Source organism: Danio rerio, chromosome 15 (assembly GCF_049306965.1).
Source record: "Danio rerio strain Tuebingen ecotype United States chromosome 15, GRCz12tu, whole genome shotgun sequence".
NCBI classification, from domain to species: Eukaryota; Metazoa; Chordata; class Actinopteri; order Cypriniformes; family Danionidae; genus Danio; species Danio rerio.
In genome coordinates, this window is record NC_133190.1 from 35,687,614 (window position 1) to 35,705,375 (window position 17,762).

Here is a 17,762-nt window from a genome sequence, read left to right on the forward strand (position 1 = left end):
TTAATATTTTTGGGGGGTGGTTAAGTATCTGGATCTTCGGCTTAAAATTATAGAGTGTAGCTTGGTTCTTCTTACAAAATAAAAAGCGAATAAAGCACAAAAAGGAACATAAGCAAACATTTCTTCCCGACTGATGAGAGAAGAACAAATATGAGCTGAAATATGGATTGCAGAAACAGGTCAGAAAATGTTTATCTTAAGAATAAAACCCTGCAACGACATTTCTGCGCCTCAGAATTGCACACCTTAATTTATATATTTAGCCTATTTGTACCAACATTTTTGTGATTGCCCTTTTCGATGTTATATTATGATATTCAAAAGCCGATTTACGATTTTTTTATTTAAATGCTTTGTGGACGAGTTACTAGTTTTAGTTTATTCAAATGATCATTTTACTAATTATGTGCCATTAAATCAGTTTTAGTAAAAAACTATTTTATTATTTTTAAAACAAAATTAGGCCTGGTCTTTACGCATGGCCTTGCGGGGTATTCATGGACCTCGATTTTGTTTTTTTTTAAATGACAGTTTTAATAATTTGTTGAATATTTCAGCATCTTATTTCGATCCACGTCCCGATAAGTGCAATTCTGATTTATATTCGCATGCGTACTACACACTTACAGATGCACAGCAGAAATGCAACCTACTTTGGCATCAATGCGTCTGAAGGCTGGGTCATCTTCGTCCACTTCAAAATAGATTTCCGTGGTAGTGATGGAGAGAGTCCCACGAGCTACAGTGACCGGGGCAATAAGCTGGGCCGGAGTGCTCAAAACAACAGGGCCTGTAACAAGGAAATACGTTTTTATTTTCACAGGGGAATTTGCCAAGATTTAGCATATAACCAGTCAATCATAAACAGAAGAGACGTGATGCAAGTTAGTGTATTTATACACAACCATACACTTACACTAAACAAATTGTGACATTTCTTCGGAATGTGTTTACAATGTTTTTTTTCCCCCAAGTCAGCCTTTTCTTATATAGTTTTGTACACTTGGACATGGTGGTGGTCCAGCGACTTTCATCACGCGAGTGGGTGTGTAAAAATGTTTGTAGTTTATTCAGAAGTATCTCAATTTACATCAAGGAAAATTGTTATATATTTTTTTCTATTTAAGCTTGGTCAAAAGAAAATATCGACTAGAGCTTTACATAAACGCGCATCAAAATGAAACAGAAGGGGGAACACTGTTAAAGAGAACTTCAGCAATTACACTATTAAGCTGTTGCTTTATTAAATTATATAAAGGGAAATGGGAACATTTTAGAGTAGATATGCGTTTCTATGCATCCTCACAGCAATAATTTCACAGTCACTTTCCTGCGTTATTCAGCGACAAAACAAATCTTGTTTGAGTGATACGCATTTAGCCCTCGCTACCTAATCAAATTAATCGTCGATTTTCTTTTTTTGATGTGAGACCTGTAGAATTGACCTTGATATTTTATTATAAAAATATTTGCAGACATTCTGACCTCAGGTCACATGACAAGGATCTAATCTCAAGCTTGTGTGCGCTCTTTCTCTCCATTTATTTTTCCTCTATAGGACCAGTCCTCTGTGTTTTATTATTTCACCATTGCAGCAGTCCACGGATCGGTCCTGGATGTGAGGAGAGGCTCTAGAAATTGGGATATTTATCGATCTCATGAACTCCAAAGAGCCACTTTAACGTCTCATCAATCTTAATCTGCTCTCCTCGGCCAATTATGCCCGATACTGTTGCAAGATTACAAGTGGATTTGGGTTTCAATTCCCAGAGCACTCCTTCACTGCTCTCCCCGACCGCTCGTAGAAACCAAAGCCGCTTTACCTCCTTTTTGTACCAGCTACAACAACCGCTATTTCAACTCTTAGCAAATAATAACAAACCGTTTTATTTAAAAAAGAAAAAAAGTTATATATATATATATATATATATATATATATATATATATATATATATATATATATATATATATATATATATATATATATATATAAAACACGATTAATATATTTAACATTTGTGTATCAAAGACCATAAATCGAAGAAGCACAAATATACGATTTAGACAGGAAGATTTTACGCGAAAACATATAAGGCCTAAAAATACATTTGAAGAGTTCAGATGCAAAAACCTGCGATCTGAAATTTACTTCTAAAATGGCAATTTTTTCCTGAGACTTCTTTATTTATGTTCACTTTTCACATTAAAGGCAATAAAATAACATATTAATTGGCATTGGCCTAAAAGGGAAATTGCATGAAAAGATTGAGCGAAATGCTAATTTTAGGAGAAAAATCCAGATGCGCTTAGAGGTTTTTGCATCCGAACTCTTCATTTATGGACCTGCTTAAAAATAAATAGGAGATAAATGCATTTAAACACATAAATGTATATGACCAACAAATATCTATCTTTATTTCCCATCAAATCTCACACAAAACGCCGAAAATACATGAACATAATTTCACCTGTGAAAAAAATTGAGCCCTTTAATCCGAATCAAGTCCCTCTCATGTTTAATAGAGAAAGAGGCAATTGTAACGTGGCCTAGAGGGACTCTTGTGAATCCGGAGACAATACAACATTAATCCAATGCGCAGAGAAGATTAGCGCTAAAACCTCCGGGGACCTTTAAAATGGGATGAAGCAAAAATAATTTCATATTACAGAATCAGTGCGATCAGGTTTCACATGTGACATGTAATCTCACCCGCCGCTGGGAATAAAGCCTTTCTCCATTGTTGTAAACCAAGGAACAACATTTAGGCCTATTTTTACTAAGATTAGCTACAAACTCGCTATACTGTACACTATACTATACTATACTATACTATACTATACTATACTATACTATACTAACAATAGCCTACTGATAACAGTAATATGACTTGGTATTAAAATAAAGCGTTCATAATTTTCCGTTAATCCTATTTAATTTGTGACTATAGTCTAGTGATGTAGAGTTGATTTCAGAGTACTAGTGAGGATTAGCAGATTATCATGTAGGAACGAAACAGGTGCAGCTGTACTCAGCAAATCTGAGGTGCACGCGGTTCTTTCGGGCCGCGCGCGCCGTGTCATGACGTCAGCTGCTAAACAGACTGCCGCGCGCTATCGGCTGTGATGTCATAGGAGTGTGGCTGGCAGGACAAAGGCATGATGGGAAAAGAGATGTTTGTTTTCTGTGTCACTACGGGGGCCTAATATGAATATGAAAATAAAATATTAATTTGGTTGAACTGAATACAACATATATAAGATCAGCTTTGAGGTAGAACAAAACAATTTATCTTGTTGTGCTGCAAACTACTGATGACATTTCTTCTAAATTTGAATAAATATATAAATAAAAATAGGTGATTTTTAGACAACACAATATCAATGTTTCAAACTGAAACGGGGATCCATTTGAACAATAGTTATTTTCTTAGGGGGAAACCTCTAATTAACTAATTTATATTTTAATAAGAAAATTGTCAGACCCTTGCATCAACACATAAATGTTAAAATGTTATTCAAACAAACTCCAATCCAGAAAAGTGGTCACTTTATTTTCCCCGGATGAACGATTATTGCAATTTATTTGTATGAAATATAGACTATAACAATTATAAACATTATTATAAACTATATTAAAATATATATTTAAATACAATTCTATTAAATATTTAAATACTTTCTGATGTCAATAATATAATGAATAGGCCTATAATAAATAATAAAACATATAGAAAAGACAGAGCGAGAGAGTATGAAAAAGCAAATCAGCATCGCATCTTTTTTCACATCACATCTATTCTGTCTGTGTTCAGTTGTGGGTGTAAATACAGTCATGACAGTTCCTGTTCTCTGATTGGCAGTTCGCAAACCGAACCCCTCCCACTGGCTGTGAGAAGACTGTTGTTGATTGGCCTGTTGTTTACACCGCTCTCATTAGCACTAGCATTAGCGTGCAGGCCCAGTGTCAAAACAGAAACAGCGCACACACAGCAAACTGACACAGAAAAACATAGCACAGCTCCCCTTGTGGTGAAGATTCACCAATCAGATCAAAGATTAAAGCTGTGATATGACATTCAAATCCATAAATACATAAAAACCAGAATATTGAGCATCATTAACCTACCTGATATCATTCATAAAAACATATGCTGAACAAAACAAATGAAGACATGTCTGTATACTTAAGTAAATATACAGTAGCAAATTATTTAAAGGTAATTTATTTCATTGATTTAAGGTAATAGCCTACTGAATATGAAAAATAATTTAGTTAATTGCTAATTTATTTACTAGGTTTGCTTTAATACAATCAGTATGAAGCATAGCAAAATCAAATGTTTTAATGGCTGGAAACACAATCCATGCACTTGTTGCTTTATTAATCCTTATTATGGTGATTATTTACGTTTTAGAGATTTATGAGCATGTGCTAGGATCTATGATTAATTACATTCCAGTAAAATTACTTTAAACATAGATGGGAAATAATACGAACAGAAGGAACAAACCAGACTGCATTCCTTTAAGGCAAACTGGCAAACATCAGTGGGAAAATATCTGAGGTAATTAAGGCGATCATGATTTAGATATGATGCCTGAATTCATACAAAGCCAAATGAGTGGATTTCTATAGAATAACCTTCATATTTCTAAAAGTATTGCCTGAGTGTAAACAGAATGTGTGTTTGGAAATGTTTTAAGCAAGACCGGCTATGCATAAATAGGACTGAGGTTTACATAGAACATTTCAGATTAAATAAATATACATATTAGGCTAGTGGCTTTTTTCTTTTTTTATTGACACATAAATATCTCAACACTCATTTTTAACCTTCACTGACTAATGAAGGTCTGCAGAGCGAGTCGGGGCATTGATTATTCTGGGCATTATTAATAACATGTCTGTTTCATATTCAGAACACATACATCACATATAACATCTTCTGACTGTGTTAGCAAAGCACAGCTCACACTTATTCCAGTTGTGGAGCATATCCGAAATGTGAGTACACTTTTTAATGACTCCTTTAAAAAAAATAAAAAAATTAATAAATACAATTTAAATATAGTTAAATTAACAATAAAAAGTATATACAATAATAGGCAATATAGAGAAATAAATAAATAACATTTTAAATAAAGCTAAATAAACAAAAACAAGTACATAAAATAACAGACTGTATAGAGAAAATAAAATAAAAACACATTTAAATAAAGTTAAATAAACAATACGTATATAAATATAGACTATATCGAAAATACAAATAAATAAATAACATTAAAATAAAATTAAATAAACAATAAGAAGAATTAAAAAATTAACTATACAAAAAATAAACAAATAAATAACATTTGAAAAAAGCTAAAAAAAACAATAAGTACATAAATAACATACTATATAGAGAACATAAATAAATAACCTTTAAAAAAGGTTAAATGAACAATAAGAATATAAAATAATAGAATATATAGCATAAATAAATAACATTTAAATAAAGCCTAAATAACCAATAAAAAGTATATAAACAACAGACTATAGAGAAAATAAATAAATAAATAAATTTAAATAAAGTCAAATAAACTATAGGAAGTATATAAAATAGAACATATCAAAAAATAAACAAATACAAAGTACTGTATACAAAACAGACTATAGACTATAAAGAAAAAAATTAATAATCAAAATAAACAGCTAAACAAACAATACAAAGTAAAAAAAAAACAATAGACTAAAAATAAATAGTTCATTAATTATTAATTCATTTATTGAAAGTTATATAGACTATAGTAAGTATATGAAACATTAGACTACATAGAGAAATAAAAAACAGTATTTAAATAAAGGTAAATAAACAATAAAAAGTATATGAAATAAACTACATAGAGAAAAAATGAATGAATGAATGAATAAATAAATAAATAAATAAATAAATAACATTTACATAAAACAATAGACTGCAGAGAAAATAAAGAAATAATAAAATAATTTACATTTACATCAAGCTAAATAAATAATTAAAAACATATAAAATAAACAATTATAAGGAGAAAATAAATAAATGTATAAATAACATCTACATAAAGCTAAATCAACAATAAAAAGTTTAAAAAAATAGACTACAGACAAAAAAAAACATTTAAATCAGGCTAAATAAACAATACAAAACATATACAATAATAGATTATATGGAGAAAATAAATAAACAAATAATATTTAAATACAATTAAATAAACATTAACAAGTATAAAATAATAGACTGTATATAGAGGAAAACAAAAAATAAAACTAAATAAAAAATAAGCAGTATATAAAATAATAGACTATATAAAGAAAATAAACAAATAAATACAATTTAAATATAGTTAATTAAACAATAAAAAGTATATCAAATACTAGACTATATAGAGAAAATAAATAAATTAATCAATAGCATTTAAATACAAAACAATACAAACCATATGAAATAATAGACTATATAAAGAAATAAATAACATTTAATAAATCAATAACATTTAAATAATAATAAGTATATAAAATAACAGACTGTATATAGAGAGAAACATTTTTAATAATGACAAATAAAAAAAAATAGACTATGCATAGAAAATAAATAAATAGAGAAAAATATTTTCCAGAAATGATCTTCCAAATCAAAACAATTAACAGAAGACGATAGTTCAGGTATTAATATTTTTTGATTAATTGAATAACTGATTTCCTCCTAATTGTTGGCATGATTCATGTTTTATTTAATCGGTGTAAACAATATTAAAGTATTAGTGCTTTTAAAAAAGATTAATCTCTTAAAATGGTCAAACCTGCCTCTGGAAACATTTACTCGTGGATACAAACTGGCTGTGAGGGGGGGGAAAAAGACAAATATGAAAATAACGTAATACTATAACCTTTGAAATAATAAATAAACAAACATTCGACAGAGACAGAAAAAAGTAACACTGTCCAGAGCAATACTTAACCCTACAGACTGCCAGAAAAACATAAACACAGTCCTAAAGCAAACCAACCACACTAACTACACTGGTCTGCATCCAGATTGACAAGAAAGATATATTTATTTATCTGTTCTATGTCAAACTCTGTCATTCTGCCAAAATGCCATGCTTAAGCCATATTTAAATAAATAAATAAATGCTACCAAATGTGGATTTATGCAGACATTTCCGATGAAGTGCTCTGGGCTGGTTCTCACTACATAGATCATTTAAAATAAGATTTTGGAGAATCTGGAGTTTTATTAAGATAACTAATTGTGTTCTCTCATTTCATTTGTAATTTCTTTAACCATTTAATGATCAATTCAAAGCCATGTAACACATCGAAGCTGAAGGACTGAAGGGAAGTAACAAGGAGCTGATGTATGACTTAACTTACTATGCATATACTGCATGAAGAGGCATTTCTTCCATACAAATTGCCCTCTGTGTTGTGTATAGATCCACTCACCTGCCAAGTTGTCGACCTCTTTCTCCTGCAGTAAACTGACAGCGTCATCGTCCCCCTCGAGCATCAGCTCTGTCTCAGTGTTCTGGCTGACCGATGCCTGCCCGCGGAAACCCTTCCTCCCTCTCAGAGCTTCATCTTCCTCCGGGCCTGCAGACGAGACAGGAGACAAAATGACAATGGACACTATTAACTCTTGAGCACATTTAAGAAATCAAATAAAATAAACATGACATTAAAATACATTAGAATAAGATAAATACAATACAATTTTAAAAATGTTACATTAAATTATATAAAAATTTAATAAAATAAACATGACATTAAATTACAATAAAAAATTTAAAATAAATAATATAGTACAATAAAGTAAATTATATAAAACAAACTACATTAAATAACATTAAAATAAAATAAAATAAACATTACATTAAATTACATTAGAATAACATAAAAAAATTACAATTTTAAAAATGTTACATTGAATCACATAAACATTAAATTAAATAAACATTACATTAAATTACATTAAAATAAAATAAACATTATAGTAAAATAAATTAAAGTAAATTAAATAATAAATATATTAAATAACATTAAAATAAAACAAAATAAACATTACATTAACATGCATAAAAATAAAAATAAAAATAAAATAAATAAAAAACATTACATTAAAATAAAATAACCATTACATTAAATTCCATGAAAATAAAATAAATTAAACATTACATTGTTCCATTAAAATAATAATAAAAAAACATTACATTAAATTCCATAAAATAAAATAAAAATTACATTAATTTACATTAGAATAAAGTAAAATAAATATATTTTTAAAAACATTATATTAAATGTTATAAAAGTAAAATAAAATGACAATAAACTATATTAAAATCTAATTTAAATAATACATTAAGTTGCATTAAAATAAATTAAATGCCACAAAAATACATCAAATAACATTAAAATAAAATAAATTAAACATTACATTAAACAACATTAAAAATAAATTAAACATTACATTAAATTACATCAAAATAAAACAAAATAAAAATAACATTAAATTACATTAAAATAAAACTAATTAAAATACTATAAATTACATAAAAATAAAATAAAATAAATTTTATTAAAATTACATAAAAATAAAATAAAATAAATATTACAATAAATTAAAATAAAATAAACATTACAATAAATTACATTAAAGTAAAATAAATTTAACATTACATTAAAATAAAATAAACATTACATTAAAATAAATTATAGTAAATTAAATGAAGTAAATTATATAAAAATACATTAAATAACATCAAAATAAAATAAACCTTACATTATATTACATTAAAATAAAATAAATAAAGTTAATTACATTAAGATTAAATAAAACAACATAATTGTACTAGTATCTGCTATTATGCAACTTTTAACTGGTCTTCTTACTACTTGGCAACATAGGCAACATGGTTCAAGCAATGTTCTCCAAGTGCAGTACATCACTCACAAAATTATACACTCTCTTCTGAACATCTGTGTAACTGCACTTTGGTGATAATCTGGTTAGTAAATCCGGCCCATGAATGGATCAAAGGCATTCATGAAATATCAAAGATACTGTACAGTATCAAATCAAATCACATCACATCACATCACATCAAATCAAATCAAAATGTATTTCTAAAGCACTTTTCTTTTTAGGAACAACAGGCGTTCACCAAAGTGCTGTACAGTCATGAGTTAGATAATATCACAAAAACAATAAAAAAGATTAAATATTCTGAAATATCATGGGACAGCATGAATACTAAAATAAAATGAATTTAAAAATGAAAAAAAAATAATAATAAAATACAATTTAAATAAAATAAAATAAAATAAATTAAATTACATTAAAAATTAAATAAAATTTAATATATAAATAATGAATAATGAATATATAAATAAATAAATAAATAAACTACTAGTAGTAGTTCTGCACAGGTTTTTGTAATGCACTGCACTCCTTTTTATTATTTTTTTTCCTATATGTGTTGGACTGTTGCATCTGTAAGTCTCCTGCAAGCCTCAAAACAGCATACTAAAAACTGAGCTCAAGTTAAAAGTTTAACTCATGCTCCACACAGTGAAGCCTCATGCACATTGGGACACGTATGGCTCATCCTTTTCGTTTTAAAACACAATCCTCATCCCTAGTGATTTTCACCAAGTGGTGTCTCATATTGTCAGAACTCTACACACAAATCACAAAACACACACACACATTGGGCAAAACTGTTCAATTATTCTGCAAAATGAAACTCTACATTCAATACAATGTGATTTCTTCTCAAAATGGTCTTTTGTTTTCAAATGACACACACAAGCCATCACATCTATAGACAATTATAAGAACAGTTGAACACTGATGTGCTTAATGTAAAACACTATGACCATTCAGCATAATGACTTACTGTTAGCCCTACTAGTAGGCGCAGAAGGCCCCTACTGGCCCATATCTATCAGCTGATAACCATTGATAATGCTCTTTCAATTGAGTGATTACGTTCGAATCGGCTGAATCAGATCAGATTGTGAACTCCCTAACTATTCACACTCCTAATAGAGAGTAGACTGCAAAAGAAACCTGTTTTAGTTTAATTTCTTTAAACTCGTGACAACATTAAAATATTATAGATGCCATTTACAACAAATATTTAGTCGTACACTTGTGATTCATTCATCAGATTTAATTAATTTAGAAAAGAAAGAAAAATGGCAGTCAGGCCTGTCCAGAGGTTGCGTTAACCGAATATTTTCCGTCATTGACGTATTTTTTTTCAGCAGTGACGGAAAAATCTGAAGGTGATCCGTCATTTTGACGGATTATGCTGAGGGGGATCTATTGTAATTTGTAGCTGTAATTCCCACTCCTGTCCAGCTGATGGCGATTGCCCTTGTTTTGTCTCCTCTTTGTCACCACTGCGCTGCGTACAGTTGCAAAAATCTCAGCAGCAGAGTGTTTGAAGTTTCTTTAAACGGCCAAATAGTTGCGATATTAATAATAAAGGTGAAAAAAAGAGGAAGTGATGCAGTGGACAATGATGAAGAACAAACAGACCAAAATCCTCAGTCGCCGACAGCTGTTGTTACGTGCCAACCAAGCGGCAACAAGGAGGTCAGGTGCTTTGGAGTGCGTTGTGAGCTGGGCACTACCGAACGCAGAGGGGTGAAGCTGCGCCCCTGGTGCTGAAGGAGCGTGTGCTCCAGTATTTTTCCCGGTGAAACGAGTCCTTGCAATACCGGGAAATCCCACATTCAGAAAATCCAGCAAACTTCTGATTACTTTCTTAGGAAAAATGTTTCCTAACTACAAAACGCGGTCTGAAGTAGCGCTACCCAGATAGCAGGTAGTAATCGGCCCGAGCTCGGCTGCCCTTCGGCGCCTCCGGCTTCGACTCGTCATCGGCGAGTGTTATCCGGGCAGAGTATGGCCCGCAGCTCGCTCCCGCACATGCCTTTGTGATGCAGCTGTAAAGCACTGTCGCGATTCCTGTTAACCATATCTGGCCCGAGTCTGTCTGTAGAGTCCGGGCCGCTTCTGGCAAGGACTCTCCAGTGTGGGAGCAGAACGCGGCTTCAGCCTCCAGAACAAATTTAAAACTTTCAGGAGAAGTTGACTTTCCGAGGCAAAGACACAGAATGTAATGATAACTGCATCTGCATCAGTTTCTCTTGATGCGTTTGATTACGCACAGGCAAAGCACCCAGTTCAGGTCGACACAGGAGGAAGATATGAGGTGCAGATATGAGTTATTGTTCATTTGTTAAATAAATGACTGAATAATTTAGCCTATATGCTCGTCGTGTAGTTCATTATTAAAATATGAATGAAAAAAGCGATCAGAAAATATGCAAATTAATTGACGGTCAATAATAGGTTATGACGGAATTTTTACATCCCTCTCGGTCAAAATGACAGACAATGACAAAGTCTAACGCGACCTCTGGGCCTGACCAGCCTGATCTCACGAGAAAACGTAAGTATTTTACGTTTTGGCAGTTTAGTGGCTAATTCGTACGATTTTAAAAAGGAGGCGTGGCACCTAACCCCACCCCTAAACCCAACCGTCATTGGGGGATACGCAAATTGTACTAAAATGTACGAAATAGATCGTACGAATTTGTACGAATTAGCCACTAAATGAAAAAGTTACGAATTGCCGTGAGATTGTGTTGGCCTGACATACGTCACTGAATTTGCCTCATAGTCAGATTTGTCTTAGACAAAAGAACAAAGACGTTCAGTTGAAAAAATAGAAGTAAAGAAACGCTTATCACAAATAGAAAGTTGTCTGACACTCTTTTGACGTGTTTCTTTACAGTCCTGTGTTTAAAATGTTCCCTACACTCCCGTGAGGTTCATGTACCTTGTCTCAAAGCGGTCACGTTCGAAAGTTGTCAACACCAGTACACAGATGAAGAAGGAAAAAAGGGAAGGAGAGAGAAGGAAAAAAAAATAAAATAACATAGCGGGCTTCCTGCTCTGTCTCATATCTCAGGAGCTTTCATCAGAGCCAAGGAAGAAGTGGGACCGCTTTTCGGAAATAGGGAGCGTGTAACATTTAGAGGCACAGAGCCAGCGAGCGGTCATGGATCAAAGCAGACGGAGGGAAACTTAAAACCGTAATTCTGTAAACCGTCATTACGCCTGCATTAAAGCAGGGAGAGCTGATGGGGCTGAGCTCCAGTTTTGACTGGCAAGATAAAGCTTAGGTCCTCGGTGCAATGCAGACAAAATAAACCAAGCAGATTTTGACAAGAAAATGATCCCGAGCAAACGGAGAGAGTTTTTTTAGGGGGGGGGGGGGGGGGGAGTGAGTAAAAAATGTATTTAGCTTTGGGTTGCTTTACACAAGAAGGAAAACAAACTCGTACATATATAAAGTCCCAGCGGACGTGGTTTCTGCCTGTTGTCAGTTTTTGTATTTGCAGACATTCCTATTTCTTCTGGTAACCTCGGATAACAACAATGAAAATCACTGGCATCAATATAGAATTTGTTACACCCAATTATACACAAAAAAATGCTATGGTGTTGTATCCCAATGTGGGTCAAGTACAGACCAAGCCAACCATTGGGTTAAAAAGATTAATTTCATTTAACTGAAGACAAAAAACACATGTGTAATTCCATATATGACTCAATGTTGATTTACAACAATCCAGCATGAAAGTAAAAATTCTGATATAACTAATTTGCAATTTATAAAGATTAACAGGATTATTAACTGCTAAAAATTCAAACCAAGGCTCATTCTGAAAACGTACCCCTATATACATTTCTAGAGAGTGGCAAATATGTCCCAGGAGCTAAGTTTTTTGCAGTTTTGTTTGTAAGAACCCACCAGAGGCCACTTGTATGCTTTTAAGATCTCAAAAATTCCCTTGCGAGCGGCATTCACGCCTGCTATTCTCGTGTAAATCCACCTGAGGCCGCTGTTGACTGACTGACTGGTTGACTGACTGACCGATCCACTGACCCACCCTCCTCCTTCCCTAAAGCCAACCAATAGTGTTTTCAAAAGCACAGATTGACCCGCCCACCCACAGTTTTGAAAAGCAGAAAAGCCCTTGGCTGATTTTTACCACATTTTTAGATTTTACCACATTCTCACCCTGTTTATTACTTGTTTATTTTTTGGCTTCTGTTTTTGTCTTACCCAATTTCTGGAACCGCTCTTTGCTGGACTCAAACCCTATCGTCGTGGTCAACTCCTCTCTGCGTCTCAAGTACATCGACGTACATGGTGAGCTACTAGACAATCTGATAATAGCAGGAAAGCCATCCATACGGAGGTAAGCGGTCAGCTGGTAAGCATGAAAAGGAACGGGGTCAATAACAAAATGCAACCAAACGTACTTCTGGCTACATACTTTCAGAATGAGCCTTTGTTAAAAATACCTGGGCTGTTTTAATTGGTGTGTTAAAAATGTAATTTAAATGTTTAACCCAACAGTTGGGTTGTCCATATTTTATCCAATTTTGCTTTGTAAAAGCCCAGAGTTTAGAGTGAATTTAGGTTCCAGATTAATTGTCATCCTAAATCCCGACACACAACTTTTCTAAAATAAAAATGTATCAATTCTAGATATTCATTCATTTTCCTATGGCTTAGTCTCTTATTTATCAGGAATTGCCACAGTGTATTGAACCACCAACTATTCCAGCATGTGTTTTACGCACCGGATGCCCTTCCAGCCACAACCCAGAACCGGAAAACACCCATACACTCTCTCGCTCGCACACACACTCATATACTACTGTTAATTTAGTTAATCCAATTCACTTATAGTGCATGTCTTCGGACTGGACTAGAGTGCATGTCATTGAACGGAGAAACTGAAGCACCCAGATAAAACCCACGCAAACACGGGAGAAAATGCAAACTTTACACAGAAATGCCAATTGGCCCAGCAGGGCTTCTTGCTGTGAGGCGACAGTGCTCACCACTGAGCCACCGTGCTGGCCAATTTTAGATATAAAAATAAATAAATCAATAAAAGCCCTATTCAGCATTCTGGAATCATCTTCTGTGTGAACAATATAGACAGTGCTGCCTGCATGCAAGTTAATTTACCATAGGAACTATATACTATAAATATGCTGCTACCTTTAGGAACAGCCTTTACATCAGGAGCAGCATAAATGCTTAGGAAAGCAGTTCACTCCTGGAATACTTTTATGCATGTTGCTATTTTGAGCAATGACACGGGTACAGAAGCTTCCTGGGTTTTTTTTCTTCCTCCAGCAGGCAATCCTTTGATAGAAAGCCTACATGCTCCCATATAAGAGTTCTCTAGTAACATAGACGGTCATTTGTCAGTCTTAGGAATGAGGCTTGATGGGAACTCGAGATCGCTACAACTCGGACCTCCCCAGTGACTCCAAAGAAGCCCTCGCTTGTATTGTCAACCACCTCGTTTATCCACACCCCCGAAGCTCATTCACTGGACTCCCGTGAGCCATCAGGGCCAACACTGAGGCTATTCAAGCCCAGCACGGCTTACCCGCTCTGCCATCAGAGGGTTTATGTTACCCAGGGCACAAATTTGGCATGACGCAGCAGGGCTGAGAAAGACCAGGTGATGGCTGGTCTGTGATGGCAGTGGGACTTGAATGATGTTCTTCGCTAAAAGCTTGGATCTGATCCACACAGCTGGGAGGGGGTGGGAGATTGTCATTGACTGACTGACATGACGTGTAGAATAACAAACAAATCAGAATGTGTTGAAGTAGATGTAGCGCTAGACTTACATCCAATGACTAGAGGAATATGATGAAAACTAAACATGGCTCAAAATAGCTCCTTCATTGGTAAAAAAGAAGAAAGACTCTATCTTGAGATTCACTTCAGTCATTCCATCACTATGTGACTTCTTCAACAAACTGATCCCTTCACTTGGCCTTTTTCTTTCAAAGTCACATCAAATGAAATCACTTGCACGTAGCGTGCAGCAAAAGGAATTTTACTGTTTGTGAAAGCAGCTCCCTAGGTGCAAAAAAATGTAAGTGTTTGGAAGTTTTTACTGTTGGAAGAGCTGAAAGGCTTTAAAAAGGCCTTTATTTAGTCGGTTATTGTTGCTTAGGTCCATGTTTTAGGTATGGCAGGAGCTCTGGAGTATTCGTTTTTTACCTTTATTGCACCATTTAAGTCACATGTTCTTGTAGCCTTCAAGGTAAGGCAAACATAAAATAAAATAAGAGGAAATAAAAATATATATAGTAAGTGTGATGTAATATTCCATTTAGGCAGTAATCGAATCTGATGTATCTTTCCATTCTACGATTGACAGATGAGATGCCTTTGTTAAAATACACAATGTACCAAGACGGTAAAAGGGTGAAACGTGTAGCTGTACGTCTCTGCAGTTGGCTTATATATAATAACTCAAACAAAATGTAGCCATAAGTGCAACGATGCACAAACAATGTGGCAAAGTGGACGATCAAATGCCAGGAATTCTGCAGTCAGCGCTGGAAAAAGAAACCCAAATTTGTAAGGCGAAACTGGAGACCCATGTAAGGGTTTTTATGGTTTTACTCATGTGAGAAGCATTTCATATCACACATGCAGACTGATTATCATTACGAGACTCACAAAATCTATATGCAGAGAATTTCGTATGGCAAAATTAGAATGTCTCCATAATGAAATATTTGTGCCAACTTGATTATAATTCCATATGCTAATAGGCCGTTAACATCAAGAATGATAACTATGGGAACATTAACATGACATCATTTTAACTGATTAGTATTTCAATGAATTTGTTATGACAACATTTTAGTGTGTGAAATGTACTTTACAACCTACAAGACTACAGGATCACATGTGCACAGGGGCAAAAGTGATATCACCGTCTACTGGCCTGGCATATATGATATAGGCTTTTTAGACCCAAGCACAATTCTATTTTTGTAGCCCTTCCCCTTGGCCCTTGAAATGTGTGAAGGGGAAGGGCTTCAAAATTTACGGAAATGGGACAGCACTACAACACCTGCACACATCATCATGTCATCACAATCTCTTGCATCAGTAGCTTTATTTTTTGGTATTTATCTTCAGGAAATCACTGAAGGCGTATATCATGACGTCATCGTAATGATATAATGTGGCAATATGATCGTAAACTGCACTGTGCATTTACACTATAGCCATATTCATACATGTAAACACACAAAAACAACATAAACATTATAGCAGACACTGTAAACACTCATTCCCAGCCACTAGACTTTCTTTTTTTTTTTTTTATATTTATTTTTTAAAAGTTATTATTATGGATTATAGATATATTGATTATAGATATTTTATTTTAGAGGTTTTTTTTTTTAACAAGACGGTAAAACACGAACACGGTTATGAATATATTAAAAAATTTGCTTGTTTGTTGTGAAAATTCACATGAACGCACAAAACGGGTGAGGGGAAGAATTGGAATCGGGCTTTAGTCATTTTTGTCTTTTTGTCGTCTTCCACTTTTAAAAAAATTATAAGATTTATAGATTATTATATTATATCTATTATTAGATTAATTTATTTAAAGAACGACAGGATTCTATAATATTATGTAATACTATATAACTATAAAATACTATGTAACATTATCAATCTAATTACTTTTAGAATCTTCAGCATTATTAATTTAGTTACTGTACAATATGGACCTTTATTAAAAAATACAATTAATTATACAAAAATAAAAATAAATAATCCATAGTGTAAGTATTTTAAAAACTCCTTCGAGAGCTGTACATACACAATGAATATAATATGTCCTTGCAGAACATATTAGTTAAAAAATTAAAAAAATAAAATAAAATAAAATGGCAGATATGAATTAGCGTTTCAACGATTCCGTAGACATGCTTGACTTGAAACCATTGCCTATTGATGATGATATTAGGTTGTGTTGCAATTTCAGTGTTACTGTAATCAAACCTAAGATATTTAAAAATGTAAGACATTATAAGTGTGTGTAGGAATCTGCAGAAACCTGTTATGATGGCTTTCAATAAAAGTAAATATTTTTTGTAGTATTGGAGTATATATTGTTTTCAAAATGCATCTGTTAATAAAAGATTATCACACTAGCATAACATTGTGTAAAGGTATTTTCTTTACAGTACCATAATTTTGAGGTAATTTTAGGATCCTTTCAGAGTTCTATAATTTCACAATGAATGAATAAAAGAGGGATTTTCACAGTAAAATCAAGTTAACATGCAAATTGATTACATTTTGTGTGTACTGTCTATACTAAAACTGATTATTTTAACACGCAGTTGTGGTCAAATTATTACTTATTATTTTTTCTTTTTCAAATATTAGCAAGGAATCTTTTACACTATGTCTGATAATATTTTTTCCTCTGGAGAAAGTCTTATTTGTTTTATTTAAGCTAGAATAAAAGCTATTATTAATTTTTTAAAACCATTATAAGGTTAATATTATAAGCCCTCTTAAGCAATTTTCTTTTCTTTGATTATCTACAAAACAAACCACTGTCATTCAAAACCTTGCCTAATTACCCTAACCTGCCTAGTTAACCTAATTAACCTATTTAAACCTTTAAATGTCAATTTAAGCTGAATTTTAGTATTTTGAATTACATCTAGTAAAATATTATGTCACCATGGCAAATATAAAATAAACCAGTTATTAAAACTATCATTTTTATAAATGTGTTTTAAAATATTCCGTTAAACAGTAATTGGGGAATATATATATATAGTAATATATAGTATATAAAG

At 32.7% G+C, this 17,762-nt stretch overlaps 1 protein-coding gene across 13 annotated transcripts in view; it reads right to left on the reverse strand.

Annotated features, from left to right (window-relative positions):
• The window catches only part of nbeab (neurobeachin b), a 770,985-nt gene that overhangs the window by 379,700 nt on the left and 373,523 nt on the right, over nucleotides 1-17,762 (reverse strand). For 9 of the 13 annotated variants that reach the window (XM_073923810.1, XM_073923809.1, XM_073923808.1 and 6 more), the window contains 2 exons: nucleotides 7,469-7,615; nucleotides 654-790 (listed from right to left, as the gene is read on the reverse strand). The exons of 2 other annotated variants lie outside the window; for them this stretch is intronic. In XM_073923810.1, coding sequence (XP_073779911.1) covers nucleotides 654-790; nucleotides 7,469-7,615 — 284 coding nt within the window. Of the gene's footprint in view, nucleotides 1-653; nucleotides 791-6,826; nucleotides 6,860-7,468; nucleotides 7,616-17,762 lie in introns of all 13 variants that reach the window. 2 more of the 13 variants (XM_073923807.1, XM_073923806.1) reach the window with 1 other exon arrangement.